A 15,882-nucleotide genomic window follows, 5' to 3' on the forward strand; every position below is an offset into this window, starting at 1 on the left:
AATATAAAATTTAAACAGTTTTGGAACTACCCGTGTGTCGTAGTGTGTTTCTGTTTCAATAAACCAAAAAGAGCGTTCACTTCATAATTGCAGCACAGTGAGTCAGCTTAAATCAGTAGCAAAGCTAAATTAAATATATCAAAATTTGCTATGCTGTGCTACTTTGTAAAATATGTGAATTATTAAATGCCGAACATTGTGGAAAATTTTGTCTTGGCATCCTCACGCACGAAAAAATGTGCCTACAGCTCCATTGCGCGTAGGTACTCGTTTCCCATTTACTCTAAATGAAATCAAATTGCATTACTTATGCAAGTAGCGCAATCCAATTTAAGCAACATCAGTGCAGTTAAAAGTGTCGTAAAAGAGCGAAAGAAAATACAAAAAAAAATAAAAATAAAACATAATAACAATGAATGCACAGCAAAAAGAAAAACACGAAAACAAAAGCAATTATTAGCAAAGGAAGCAAACATAAATATATATATTTCCGTTCAATTATACCGGTTGTTACTTTATTAGGAAGTGAAATAAAACAAAAAATTGCTAAATTTCGAATTAGTCAAAAAAGAGTTGATTTTCAATTGCGAAACGTAACATTCTCAAGTGCAAAGCCAAGGACCAGAGAAATCAAAAGTAAAGTAATTTAATAAAATTCCCTCTCGGGCTTACCAATTCCACCAATTTGGTTTTGTGGCTGCGTGTTTTTTCCACCTGTCACATAATGATTTTGCTTATAGGCAGTCTTCCTGCTACAGTTAAGTTGCCACTGAAAGCAATAACGTTCTTTTTACTCTTCTATTGTATCGGTTTTGCGTATTGTGCGGATAAAACTTATAATAGTGTCTACAATGAAGTTGTTACGCCAGATTTGAAGAATGCGATTAAGAAAGAGCTGCCGAAAGAAGCCAAATTCTTCGACGAGTTGGATTGTAAGTAAAAACAAAGTACAAATATGTTCATAATGGGGCGTAATAGAAGAAATCCAAGTATGTCTAAATGTACTCAAATTTAAGAAAAATTTAATTATCAAACATGAACTTCCCTAACGGAATTTATGCAGCGTTTCGGTTTAGCAAATTTTCGAATTTAAGGCTACGGATAGAAAAAAATTTTACGAGGCTCAGTCTTTTGTGACTTGGTTCGTTAGACCTTTCGTACGATTGACAAGCAAGCTCTTTGTTTTCAAGATCAGTTCTGCCAATGCAGCACGTCTTATTGTAGAAATATGATATAATGCCACAATCCATGGTTGGTTATCTCAGCCAGTTCTTGTGTATCGAACGTTTTAGAACTGCTTTATGGCAATCTAAAGGCACTTCAACATAAGAAATAGTCAAAATTAAAAAAAAAAATGCTTCACAGAATGCACGAATGTGGTGTGGTGGTATTTTGCCTCAGTACAGCGATGAGCAATATTCATGGCGTTGATTGTTTTATATATTGATACTTTGTCCTTGAGAATGGACCATAAAGAAAAAATCCCTTGGGTTTAAGTCCGGTGAATATCGTGGTCATTGTTGCGAGGAAATGAAGCTGAAATTTTCTTTATAAAAACGTTGGGTTTCGCAAACTTTATGCGATGGTGACGAATCTTATGGAAATTTCCAAAAATTTCTATCATATTATTTTCGCGCCCAATCAACAACGAACCAATTGTAAAAGTTTCATAACCGGCCCATTTAGGCCTAAGTGTGACTCCATCCGGCACCTTATTGAGGATAACAATTATGATTATGATATATTTTTTTGAGTTCAATATTTTTTTTTTTTTGTAGTTTTTTAAAAGTTGTAACATCCTAAAGTAAAGGTCTGCTCAAACTTGTGAATGAGGGATAAATTTTTATTCTTTATTTAAGTAATTCCGAATATCAAATAAATTTTTATTCTTCATTTAAGTAATTCCTAATGACGGATCTGCGCCTGCTTGAACGAGTTTTAATAATTTCTGACGTTCGTAACAAAAAACCATACAGCGCAAGATGATTTTGCTAAACTACAAAATTTTTAATTTCATAAGTGAGTTACTTACAAATTCATTCTTAAACCGCTAAAAGTTTTTTCTTTATCTCTGCTATACTCCCAAAGAACTACACCAGTATTTAGAATTTTCGCAGGCAAGCTTAGAGTAATGTACTGACATCGAATGTTTAGGTTTCAGTAAAGCTAGATTATCCTTGTAGATGGAGAACACCGCTTTCAATAGATAAGCGTTTATGTTAAGCACAGAACACATCTCTACACAATTGCAGGCAGCCACCTGTTGCCTCAGCTCAGCAAAATCTTGGCTTACTTTTTATAGCCGCTTCATTCAGTTGGGTAGCGTATTACAAGTACTAAAGCCAGTCGCTTACCATACCGATTACAAACTCAACTAGGTTACATCCAATTATATTCAATGTTAAAATGTTGCATTCCGTAAACTAGAAGGTAAGCGATGATCCGCTAAAAACATATCCACTGTAGTCCTTTGGTATCTATTTTTATTCATATAAATAATTTGCATTGTGGTTGTTCTTGTTTTCGACACGGTGGGTGTACTTATGATATATTTTGGAACGAATTTCCGTCATCTCTTGTCAAATATGGTTTGCAGACAAACCGGCTTCGGCGTTGTAAATAACTATTTGAACAGCGAAATCGAATAAAAGCATATTTAAGTCGACAAATTCCCAATGAGTCAGTTCAAATGTTGCAATGTCAAAAATGCTAATTAAATGCCAATTAAAACAGCCAAAATATTGCAAAATACACAATCGCATAAGTTTTATAAGCATATGTACATACATGCATAACTAACTCCAAATATACACGCATACCATTCTTAGCGTAGAGGTCAAGGCTGAGTTGCTCAAAATAAAGCTTAAGGCGATTACAATGACAAATCAATAATGAGACAAGCGCCCGATAACCAAAATTAAAAAAAAAAAATATGCGCAGACACAACTCATTCGACCTTGATCTTCGATCAAAACTTATTCGCTTAACTTTTGGTTGTTACACAAGCTACTTCGGCTTTTGACATTTGCGGTAAATTATTTTTAAGTATGTATGCAGGTACTATATTATAACATATGTACATACATAGCCATTGTCAATTGGTTGAGTAATGAGTTTTCTTATAAATTTCAAGCGATTAAAAATGAAACTATTTCAAGGGCAAAGTAAAAAATTGTTTATAAGTAGGTACCTACATTAGGGCGGGTTAATTTTTTATTTTTTTGAGTAAAGCGTATGAGGATTCTACATGAAATTTTAAGCAAATTTTCCAAAGAAACTGGGGGTCCAAAATCAATTTGAAGTTTACCAAATTGCGAAAATAAGTTTCGAAGAAACTGTGAAAACTTTCACTCTTGCGCCCTCTGGTGGAAACTTTAAGAAAATGATAACTGCATAAATGGAATCGACATACCAAAAAATTCTTTATAGCGTATTTGTATAAAACGTTTAAGCCCTTCTTTACGATGCTTCGGCAAAATGCTTGGAAACCTATTTTCTCAATTTGGCCAACTCAAATTTGGTTTTAGACCCGTGATTTCTTCAGCAAATTGGCTACGAATTACACGTAGAATTCGTCTGTGCTATACGCGCATAGTCAAAAAACTCGCCCATACAAATTGGCCCGGCCTAACATACATAGTCTTGTTTAGTGTATTAAATTTACAACTTCTCTGTAGTTTAACATACATTGCATTAAGTAAGCTGGCAAGACACAACTACAAATACATAAATACTTAAGCTTCATCGCCTCTACAAACTAAATATTTCATACTGTTTTTTACAGAAAATGCCGGTGTAGCACACGGCGAGTTCAGTTTAAAAAAAGTCGACTTTACTTGGTGTTTCGAGATCACTTCACACAACACGATATGGAAACATTTGCACTGTTAAACTTCATAGAAATAAATTAAGCACTCCACTAAGAGAAAGTGCTTACTTTCGGCTTCAATGTTGTTTTCACAAAATATTTTTAACGCATAATCAACCATAAGTTGGTAAAAGTATTAAAATGTTTGCCAAAAATAAGCGTGCAAAATTGTAGCCGGTAATTAAAATCTAAATTAACAAGCTGCGCATGAGAATATCTTAGAAGCTGCATAAAAGTGAAAAGAAGCAGATTTCCTACATATATGCATTCTCATAGACCAGACCAAAAGTATGTATGCAAGTGAAACAGAAAATAATTGGCAAGTAGTAAAATAAGCTCAAAAAGTTAACCGACAATTACAAGTAATGAAATTCGGTAAAAATGTTCACTTTTAAGTGATGAGTGAGTTTTTTTGCAGGGACATAGCTGTTATAAGTTTTATCGCATAAAGGCTATTTCATAACAGTTATTATATGAGAAATATTTTTTATTTCGTCGATAAGTGTTATAACCCAATGTTTGTGTTTTACGTTGTCTGATAAACCTTGTAAGAAAAGGATATTGATGAAGAAAGATATGGAAAAAAGGCTGAAGACGATGAAACTAAGAGTGATCTAACTCATATCAGACCGCGTAAACAAAAACGTCAGACAATAACTGTTATTAAGCAATGTAAAATATAACTCTTATCGGCGACATCAGAGTACGGATATTTTTTGCGCTGACTCTATATACTCCTAGATTTTTTCCCCTTTAATCGAGAAAACTTTTGTATACATATAGTTTTAGTGATGTAGGAATATAATCCTTGCCTGCTAGGTGTTGAACGCTGTGCGAGATAAATTTCTAACATAAAAAGTGCGAAGGAAAAAAATTTGAATCTTACCGAGAATTCCCGCCCAAACCTCTTTCCGTTCCACATTACGGACCGAATAAATATGATATATGGCCCGTACGCAATATGGCTAGACTCGGATACCAGGGGAACTTTGAAGCTAAGCAACTTAACCCTGTTAAAGCGGATCTCTTTTGGTCCAGACTAACTTCTTGTCTGCAAGCCGTGAGACCAACCATGAAAAAAAGACACGCAGAAGTAAAACTTTTTTCTCGACTCCACAGAGAATAAATCGCGCTTCCTTGTTATAATGATGAACATAAGCATACTAGTATATATGTACGTTAGGGTACGCCTTATTTTTCAACTGTTATCCACAAAGCAACACTCACTCTTGATAGATTCATTTGGTCATAAGTGTTCTGCGAAAAATTTTTAAAATCGGTAATGGAAAGAGGGGTCTCGAGAGTCATATATAGTTTCAGCTGGACATCTTAAAGATGCTTCTGGGGTTTATCCCAGCCATTGCCTGGAAGATGGCTTCATGCGAAGCAAACGCATCGAACAACGTCACATTAAACTGTAGGTCAATAACAAGGTTACCAGTAGCTTCAGGAATATCAAGATCAGGGTCAATAAACTCGCAACTGATACTCTGACCGAGCTTTTCAGCATGGAAACCTTTTAATTGGTCAACCAATTTAATTAAATCTAAGTTATAACTGCTATATTGTGCATTATTTAACCGCCAAATATATTTGTAAAATAATTTGAAAATTTCCCAGCCCACCACCCTATTAAATGCGCTAATATAAACAAATGAAAATAATCAACCAAATCCGGAACTTAACAGGTGCTGCCAGTTTTCACACTCCACCATGGCGAAATGCCGGATAATTGAGCGAATCGACAAAGAGAAGTTTACTCATAAATTTCAAATTTTTTAATTACTTTTTAATAGAGATATATTAATGCCTCTATTATAGTGTTTAAACAGCGATTTTTCTCTTATCAAGTTTTATTTAGTTACTTCTCCATTCATTTTCCTCTTACTTTAAATTTTTTCAATAATAAAAATTGTAAAAAAATCAAGTGGCTGCGCCTCCCAGCTAATTAGTTGTACATATAATTTTCCAAAGTTTTTCCAAATAAAACTCCCCAACAGCAATCAAACGACACGCAATGTCTAGGAAAAGAAAATAACAAAAAAGCTATAAAAAGTTGCTTAAATTGCTGAGAAAAAAAAAGCAATTGCAAGTTCAATGCCATGCAACTGTTAAGTTTTAAATAAAGAAAAAACGCAGGCGTAGGCAAGTCTTGCAAGGAAAACCGGCGTTGCTCAAAAGCCATGTGCAGTACAAATACATACAAATATTTAATAGAGTGACTAAAATAACAACAATAACCGTAACAGCAACTACAAAACTGCACCAACTGTTACTTGTAACTAAAAGCGGTTGTGACAACCAATAAACGCAACTGGTAGTAATAAATCGGTCGCTTTTTATGTATATCCCAACAAAGCGAATGTGGAAGTGCCTGCCGCCGCATGTGGCAGCAACAGCAAGTAGCATGGCAACAAATTATAGTTGTTGGCTGCATTTGTCAACCACATTTGGACACTTCTAATTTTCCGTTTCAGTTAATTCAACGAAATACAGTTTTTATTGCCGAGCTTCGTATTTATTTCAGTTATTTCTTGCTATTTCTCGCTGCAACAATGAAATGAGTCTGTTGGCTGGCTGGCTGGCTGCCTGACTGACTGACTAGTCGTGCAGCACGTGAATATTATATTCAATTACCATAGCAACAATGAAGCTGTTTCTGGTTTTAGTATAAAAATAAATGCATAAAAAAAATACTTAATAATAATAATTTTTAAAACCATATCGCTTACAATGCAAACATACACATACGCGTGTATGTAGTTGAGATCGGTTACACTTGTATTGCCCACAAATAATATGTATGTAGCTCTGTGCAACTTTTGACAGCCGCAACAGCGCTGGCAGCTTGTCAGCCGCTGCAGCTGATATATTTATTACTTTAATCAGTTGTTGTGGCACTATGGAAAACAGTTTGAAATAATGATAGGGTAATTTTAATTACTAAATTATTAAACTAGTATTGCCAAGTTTTTGAAAATATTTTCGGAAATACTGGAAAAAAATAATGCAGTTCAGTTTTATTAAATACAAATAAATATACAATCTGATTAAATTATAAGTAGCTAAAGCCTTAAAATTCGACCGGCCTACATATCGGAGGCGCTCTACTTCACTATTCTATTTAGAATTGGCAGAACTTACAGCGCGCAGTAGTTAAAAACCTGACATTTGCTCTTCATAATTCGCTGGAATCTTCACTTTGCACTCCAATTTCATTATTTTTCTCTTAATGAAAGCTTATAAATTTGCAAGAAACTACTAGAGTCCGATGTTTGGATTTTCATTTACTGGTAATAAATTTTTTAGTACAAACTGCAGAAAAGTAGAAATTTTGAAGAAAATCGATAAACCTATTTCAATTAATAGTAAGAACTAGTTGAAAACAGTTCTAGGGTTCCCCCAAAACGAAAGACAAATCTAAAAAAAATATTTAAAATGTTTATAAAAAAAAGCCACCAAAATTAAATTTTTTTATAGTTCTTAGAAAAATTTTGGATATGCAATGAAGTGCAAACTTTAAGTGTATGCGTTAATTATTAATATTTTTTTTCGCTAACATTTCGAGCAAATCTGCTTGCTAAATGGTAATTAAAAGCATTTGTTATATTAATAAAAATCAACGTGAACTCTTGGCCACTTGCAACTTGCTCTTTCCAATACTTAAATTTCGTAAGCTATAAAACTGCATACACAAATTTTTCTAAGAACTAAAAAAAATATTTTAATTTTTATGAATTTTTTACCATTCAAATTGTTTTTAAAATTTTTTTGAGTTTGGGGGAACTCTACAATTGTTTCTAACTAGTTTTCATTATGTAACATTTACTAACTGGAACAGGAGAATCGATTTTCTGAAGAATTGCAACTTTTTGTACTAAAAAATTTAATATAAACATATAAAAATTCAAAAACCGGACCCAACTGGTCTCTTGCCAATTTTATAAACTTTGATAAAAAAAAATATCAAATTGGTTGAAAAATTAAGGCTCCATGGAATTATGAGCATTAAATTCCAGTTTTGAACCACTGTGCAGCGGCCTTTTAGAGCTCGATGATAGTCTTGAAGTCTGCTCGCATCATTTTTTCCAGAATTGCACGATAGGGAATTACCTTGACCTGGCTTCGAACGGCAGCAAGGTCTTGCAGGAATTTAAAATTCAGTTTTAGAAGAATATAACACTAGCTTAGAATAAAAAAAACAACTTTTTATAACCATTTTCTTCAATTATTTCGCAAAACCTTGAATACAAAATTTGGCCTATTTAAAGCAAAGCAAAACTCCATACGCATCAGAGGAATTCGATCTTTATTAAAGATTTCGACCTATTTTGTCCTTATCACATTTTCGGAGCTTTTTTTTGGACTTATCAAATTTTCCTTTCTAGCCTCCTGTAGCAAAATATGAGTTTTCGTAAAAAGTGAAGTTGGCAACCTTTTACTCTAAGCTAGCGATAATCAACTCATATTGATGATATCTCAAGAGACTCTAAAATCGAAGTGTGTCGACTCAGGTACTATTTTACACTATTTTACACCGAGGTTTACACCGATATAGATTTGACGTGTTATATGCATGGACGACGAAGTTCGGGTAAAAAAAAAACCATTCGTGGGCAACGAATGCAGGGCCGTTGACGAACACAATGAACGGTCAAATGCAGAAGGGCCGCAAAGCAATCAGGCAACTGGGGAAGCTTTTTAGTCTCGTCCCAAACCGAAAAATGGACAAATATTAATAAGAAGCAGAAGAAGTATGCAAAGCAACTGAAATCTTTTTTAAGGCCCACAAAAGCCATTACTCAAATAGCACACTGGTGTATAAATTGGTGTAAATTTACGATTTACAAAAATTCACATATCTAAACCAAGTTTGCACCAGTGCGCTACTTGAGTATATGGGGAACTTAACTTCAATTAAATGTCTGCCACGTTTCTAATGGTGGCACGCAACGGAGTGGACCAATTTTCAATCAGTCTCATCACTATCTTATCTTCAAACACCCTAAAACTTCAGCAACCAAATACTAATAGCTTCTTCAATGAAAAGTTAACGTTAAAGACCACTTTAGTATGAATTTTGTTTCTAAAAGATTTTCAAATTTGTGTAAATATTGTTGACGTAATAAGTCAAAACATTATTAAAGTTTAACAGATCCTATGGCGGACATATCAAAATCTGATGCGGTTGCAGTGCAAGAGAAAACTTTGATGAGATGCAAAAGTAAAAATAAAATGAATTAAATTGTGATTAATTTATTACTTCATGTTAATGGATCAACCTTTCTCCACGCATGTACTTGCACAGAAACATGGAAACAAACTCAAAAAATAAATGACCACATCACATAAGCACCATAAAACCGAAAGCTAATTACCGCTTGGGTTCCAGCCATCGCCATCGCTTCTTCGCTACTGGCGAAAAAAGTAAAAACAAGCCAACAATGACAAATTGCTAAAGAGAATGGTAATAAAATAGTAAATGTTAATTATGCTGGAAATTACATACACAACGGCGATAGCAAAGCTGAAGTAAGCGAGGAAGTAAAGAAACGCAAAATATATAAAAACAATAGCGTAATCTTGAGTTATTTTATTTTGGGAAAAAGAAGATATCAATGCAAGGCGAGAATGAGGCAAGGCCAAATGAGCAAGAAACATTACTGTACCATACGAATTTCAAAGGCCTCTGATTTACTAAAAAAAAAAACTTAAGAAACGAACTCGACGTATATAATTCAGCTATGTACCTCGTAATATGCATTTAAAATCGGCACCAAGCTCAAAATCGCTACGCTTCGATATTGTTTTAACAACGCGTGCAACTTATTTATAACTGCGAGAAGCCAGCTTTTTCCCCCAGCACAGCTGTTGTGTGAAAATAAGTAAACAAAAGACTTAAGGCACAAACTTGAGTTCACAAAAATATTACAGATTGCCAAAATATCTCAAACAAAACATCGTTCGAAATTTTTAAATGCTCACCAGCAACATTTCGTTTATTTGACTCAAATTTCGGCAGCTTTTGAGAACATTTATTTACCGATTACACTCAGAGAGCGATCGTTTGAGTTTAGTTGGCAAATGAGCGAAAGAAATGCGGCGAAAGAAATTGCAGAGCGACTTTTGCCTAAGCCATGTGTTTTCTTAACTTGGCTTAGCTGATTTCTTTACTATATTTTCACAGCGCTTTGACTCATTTCTTCGGTGCTGCAGAGTAAATTCCGCATGCTTTTGTGGCAAGCCAGCTGGCTGCTACATGCTCGTCGCTGGTGTTTGCCTGACTTTAGTTCTGACTTGAATTTTCCGCTGAACGGTTGTTGTGGCAAGCGTGGTAATGTGGTGGTGGCGACTAGCGTACTTAAGTGCTTTTTAAAAGGCAAATGAAATGCAAATTATATGAAATAACAGAAAGTGTTTGGATTTGAAATGAAACAAACGAAAATTACAAAATTAAAAAAATAATAATTTACTAAATTAAATAGCAACAAATATAGTGTTGGAAAAAATATAAAGTGATAGCCAAAAGAGCAAGGATTTGGCTTTAACACTTTGAAATTAAGCTAGCGGCATTAAAAACCAAAAAAGCTAAAAATGAATTTATTGAAAAACCTAAAAAATTAAAGCATAGACGAGTATAAAGTGTAACCGAATTCTGCATCCAATTGTATCAAAATACCGAAAAGAAAGTTTCAGTGTAATTACATAGTGTTTTTGTGCCTCCACTGTTGCCACTACGCATTCGCATGCCATCTTCGTAGTCATTGCCACCACTTTTGCTTTCGGTGCGCAAAACTTTAACATCGCGCGCGCGCGTGTGTGTGTGTGTGTGTGTGTATGTATGTAAGCGCATTTTGTTTATTTGCTTTGCTGCTCGAGTAACGACACAGAAAGTGAAAGTCCTCGCCACGCAGGAATTTGCAACGCTTATGAGTCTGCAACGTCTTAAAGCGTAGTGCCTTTAAATTTTATTGAAAGAAAAAGTGCTTCTTTTCAACAAATTTTCCTCAGTGAAGTGTTTTGTTTAACTATAGTATAACAAAAAAAAAATAAAAATATAACAAAAATGTCAAAGTTCACTCGCCGAAGACGCTATGCCAATAAGGATACTTGGCTGCGGGTGCTACACGTTGTGCTTTGCCTTACCTTGCACATCTGCAACATAAATACTCTGGCACATCCCAGTCCAGCACAGGAACATGATATGCTGATATTGGATGCGCTGTCGAGACGCAGCAGCGGCGGTGGTGGCTACTACAGCGAGGATTCAGTCATGGATATGCTGGCGAGAAGTAGTTTAAAGCAATGAATATTTATTTTAATTTATTTCTTTCAATTCAACTCTATAGTAGAAAAACGTTTTTCGAAAACGAATGAACAAATTTTGGTTCGCGTTTTAGGCTTTGTCTTCTGAGGCCACAAAGTTTATAGTCAAATTATCTTCCCCATAATTTGGAAGAGTTTAGTTAGTAGAGGACAATACATATTTTTTTTGTTTTTGTTTTTTTTTTTAAGCATTTCTTTTGCTGGCAGGAAGATTATTCTCGAGTTCCCTTACAAGACCCCGATGTCCGTATGTTGACGATTAAAGTCTGAGATACCAGCGCACTTGATAGTTCCAATACATATTTAATATCCAAGAGTAATAATTCTTATCGCATCAAATTTTAAGGGACTCTGGCAAGAAAATATGGTATACAATGAAGAAAGCTAGCATTCTCCCTCCTATGCTACATATAGAGTATTTTATTTCATAAAATTGCATTTTGGAAAATTTTCTTCTTCATATAATTAACTTTCTGGAAAGTGGTATGGCTTGAACTTATATCGCAACCTTATTAATTTAAAAAAGTGCTATACGAATAAATTTCGCTTAGAAAATATGTATTTGTGCTTCATAATAAAATAGGGCCAAACAAGTGCACCGTAAGCAATTTGACCCAATTATATGGCGGAAATTAATTTTTTGTGCTTCCTAAGATTAAATTTTTGTCCTTGGTAATTGGTAAAGAAAACTTCAAATCAAATATCGGTGCATTTTGCTTATGTAAAAAAATAACGACAACTGCTTAACAGGTGAAAAAACATTGTCTGTGCCAAGTGTTGAACGGTAGATACGCAGGCAATTTTTTCGAGTTTTAAAGTTGTTTTAAATAAGTAGCATAACAAACATTTGTCTAAAAAAAATTTGAAAAAGAAAAGTTGTTTTTAATTTTTTCTTTCTTAAAAATTTAATTTAAATAAGCTATTGAGATCCATTTACCATTTCGAGGGCAGAATTCAATAAAGAGAGAAAGCAGATTTGCAGTTCAGTTACTCCAAAGCTTGGTCCTTTTAACTTTTCAGCAGAAAAAGTAGACAATTTTGACATTTAGGATTTGCACTTGAAATTACTAACCATTGTGTGCATTGGTTTTTATAACTAACTGGCATTTTCTCTTCCTTTTTCGCATACTTAAAAATCTGAAGATTTTAAACTTTTTTTAATAAAACCACCAATTAAAAAATGGCCCTTTTAGGCACCACTGTGGTCATGGGTTAAGATTTTTTTTTTTTTTAATATTAAAATTGTAATTCTTAAATCATATTTTTACTAGCTTTTTAGTGTTTTTTCAAAACATTGGGATAATTTCCCATAATATTAACCTTTTGTAATATTTATTGCTATTTGTGTAAATCGAAATGAAAGCGTAAGGCGTAATGGGCACAATAGGCCTAAGGTCGTAGTACATAGCCTCTAACAAGCTAAGCAATACGTACTTATATTGTAAATCGTGTTTTATTATGCATAAATGTAGATTTACAAGTCGGTTGTTTTTTGAACAGAAACAAATAAAATAAAATGGGAAAAAGTTATTTGTTTCGCAGTATAGTCTCCCCTTAACTCAACAGAATTAGTCCAGCTTTTGTTTTCCCTATAAGTAAAAGGTGGTACATATGAGAGTCGTCAAAATTGGCGTTTGCCTTAGTGATAACCTCTTTATATTACCCAAATGCCTTACCACCGAACCTCTCTTGCATACTTTGTAATAGTTTTTACTTTACATAAATATTAAATCTGTCTAACAGCTAAGAATAATATTTTTCAGCGATTTTTTTTTTACGCTTATAAAAGGAATCGATGTGAATGCCACCGCTTGCCTACCAAGAAACGGCGACCAGGACCCTGTTGGTAAACATATCCGCCTTCTCCTACTTTGATGCACGTTAGCGCCTATGTTTCGTTCACAGTTACAAACCGTGCATACATATTAATGTAGAATATCATTTCGTTAATTTTATAGGCCATTTATTGCGATAGGACTACTTTTTTTGTCGACTTGTATTGGTACGGCCACAACGGCCTTCGGACAAGCACTTTTCAATTTCTTAAACTGCTGGGCTTGGGTCTGCTTAGTATTTGTACGTCTTTTGATTGGGTTGGGTTATTTTTTCTTTTCAGCAAAAAATGATCCTTGATGACCCAAAAAAAAATTGTTTTGGTTTTAGTCAAAATATACACTGCCGGAAATAAAGTGCAAGTTTTAAGTAGCTAGGAACTACCGTTGATTTTTGGCAACTTTTTTTCACGCAGTCTCTTCCATACAAACATTTTTTCGAGAATACTTTATATGGAAAAAATGCAAAACACCTTCAACAAAAAAAATCTCAAAAATCAACGCGATTTTTGACTAACTCCGAACTAGCATTTTTTTACTAGAATTTAATGGGCTGCAAAACTGCATACTTAAAAAAATTCTAAAAAAATCTGATTAAAATGTTGAAAATTTTGATGAAAATTGGCTGAATTTTCGCGAGTTTTGCACATAGTTTAGGAGTTTTATTTTTATTGGCGGAAAAATATTAGAATAAGTATTGTTGCATATATTGTGAAAAATTTGCTGTGTCAATACTTTGTTCCGGCAGTGTATGAAAACTTGGAATTTCTCCAAATCAGTAAGTAAGTGACAGCATGTTAAATTTTTTATATCCAGGGCTTATATTCTAAACTACTTTGTAATGTTAGAACCAATCTGGGACTTACCTGGCATCACTCATGTTAATTCTGACTTTTCAATTCAATAGTAAATTCTTCTGTCAAGCACTACACAAGGTCAGCATTAATACCACCGATGACAGTTAAGTGTTAGGTGGATTCTTATATCAGAATCTCATATTCGTGAAAAGTGCAATTATGGGGTATTGAATAAAAGTCCTTGATTTCCTGAAGCTTTTTAATAGGATGCCCTTGAATTAGCCTCTGGAAGTAAGCTCAAAAATCTTGGCTTGTGTCTGCCAGATCAGCATTTGAAAGAGGATCCCGACTTTAAGGAACCAAAACAATGGCTTTCATTGTTGCTTAAATTCATAACTGATGTATCTAAAACTGCATTATGAACTCTTCTTATTAATACTTTCCAACATATAAAATAAAATTAAAATCAGTGCGACGTCCATGGAAGCCACTGAAATTACTGACATATTTTTTTCTTCATTATCTGTTTGATTGCTAACTCAAAAGATTTTATAAAATTTAGAATTATAAATGATTTTAAATTTTTTTTAAGTTTTGTGCTAAAGATAAGACTTACAAAAGAACATTTTCACAGTCGAAAAATCGTTAAATAAACAGAACGATAAGGGATGGTACATACATAGGTGTGCCAGCTCGACATTCATCCAAGCTCATTCCGTGGCTACAAGATGGTCATTAGCCAGCTACCACTTATTTATGATGGTTCCGGCAAAACTCCGCTCCAGCTAATAGGTCAAAATCGACACAAAATAAGATCCCAAAGTACAGTTTTTCGGTCTGTTGGCAATCTATTAGCCCAGATCTGAAGCCATTGAACTATAGCTATAGGAGGTCGGGGCTTTCACTATTTGGCAAGCAAGTGTTGAGCCCTTTAAGCGCGTCCTTTTTCGAGCACTGAGACGCACCTATACTGCGATCGATTAGTGACCAAACCGACCTTACCGCTGCTAGAATGCAAGTGGAGGTCATTTCAGTGATCTACAATATCTAGGCATTGTGTTATATTTACAAAAAAATAAAAAAAGAAAACTACAAATATTGACTCCTTTTTTTATTTTATTAGACAAATACTTTGTTCCAAAACATTTTGCTGTACCAATTAGATCAAATATCAGAACAAGCAGGAAAACATAACTTCCACCTTAACTACTTTTGATTATTGGTGTTAATAAGTAGCGATTGTTGAATAAACTTCTCTTTATGAAAAAACATTAAATTTTCATTTTTTTTCTTTTGAAATTGTTATTGCTTTTAAAAGCTATGTGTGCTTTTGATTTTCATCTTTTTTTACGAAAGATGTTACTAAAAGTTTATTGTTATCTATAAAACTGCTGTGATGCAAGTGCGGTTACAATGCGAACAATAAAAAAAAACTATTTGGTTATTAACGATTGCTATTAATTCTCATTTTATTACTGATTATTTTTCTACAACGCTATAGCGAGATCGTTCACCTCCTAAATCCTTGTCAATGAAGTTATTAACTTCTCTTAAAAAATCAGTAGATTTGATTAAAGAATCCTCCGTTTACATCATTATTAATCTGCCAAAAAAATTCAAGTGCATATCAATATTTATACTGTCGCAAATATCTTCAAATGAAAATATAAAACTGATTTGAACTGTTGTTGTAAATGACGCATATCTACTCGCACATTGATATATATTAAAAACTACCAAACCAAGCTCTTTTCTTTTTCACTAAAATCATTTTTCGCATGCTTTGCTACTTTTTCATAATTTCTTCACCTCAACTTTACTACGCATCCATACAGTACAACTTTACAATTATTATTACTTAGCTTTATACGAGTGATTTAATTTCTATTGGCTAATTTATTTTCTTTTTCTTCTTTTTCTCTTCTTTTCCCACGCTTTTTTTTTGTTTTTGTTTTTCCTTTTCAGTGATTCCGCAGAGTTGTCGTTTTCGTGGACACAAATTCGAGTGTGGTCTCTCCATTTCATGCGTGCTGGGCGGCGGTAAGCCGGTTGATCTCTG

The 15,882-nt window shown here is 33.9% G+C and overlaps 2 protein-coding genes across 2 annotated transcripts in view; both read left to right on the top strand.

The window, feature by feature from the left end:
- The first annotated feature begins 226 nt into the window (after window positions 1-226).
- LOC118743335 (serine proteinase stubble) overlaps window positions 227-15,882 on the top strand; it is a 62,110-nt gene continuing 46,454 nt past the window's right edge. The window contains exon 1 of the mRNA XM_036475935.1: window positions 227-263. The gene's annotated coding sequence lies outside the window, so the exon portion shown is untranslated. The remainder of the gene's footprint in view (window positions 264-15,882) is intronic.
- Window positions 10,935-15,882, top strand: part of LOC118743954 (testisin-like) — a 6,709-nt gene continuing 1,761 nt past the window's right edge. Inside the window, exon 1 of the mRNA XM_036476716.1 lies at window positions 10,935-11,170. Within this exon, the coding sequence (XP_036332609.1) occupies window positions 10,935-11,170 (236 nt within the window). The remainder of the gene's footprint in view (window positions 11,171-15,882) is intronic.

This window comes from Rhagoletis pomonella, unplaced genomic scaffold (assembly GCF_013731165.1).
Source record: "Rhagoletis pomonella isolate Grant_MI unplaced genomic scaffold, Rhpom_1.0 Rhpom_scaffold_00007, whole genome shotgun sequence".
NCBI lineage: Eukaryota > Metazoa > Arthropoda > Insecta > Diptera > Tephritidae > Rhagoletis > Rhagoletis pomonella.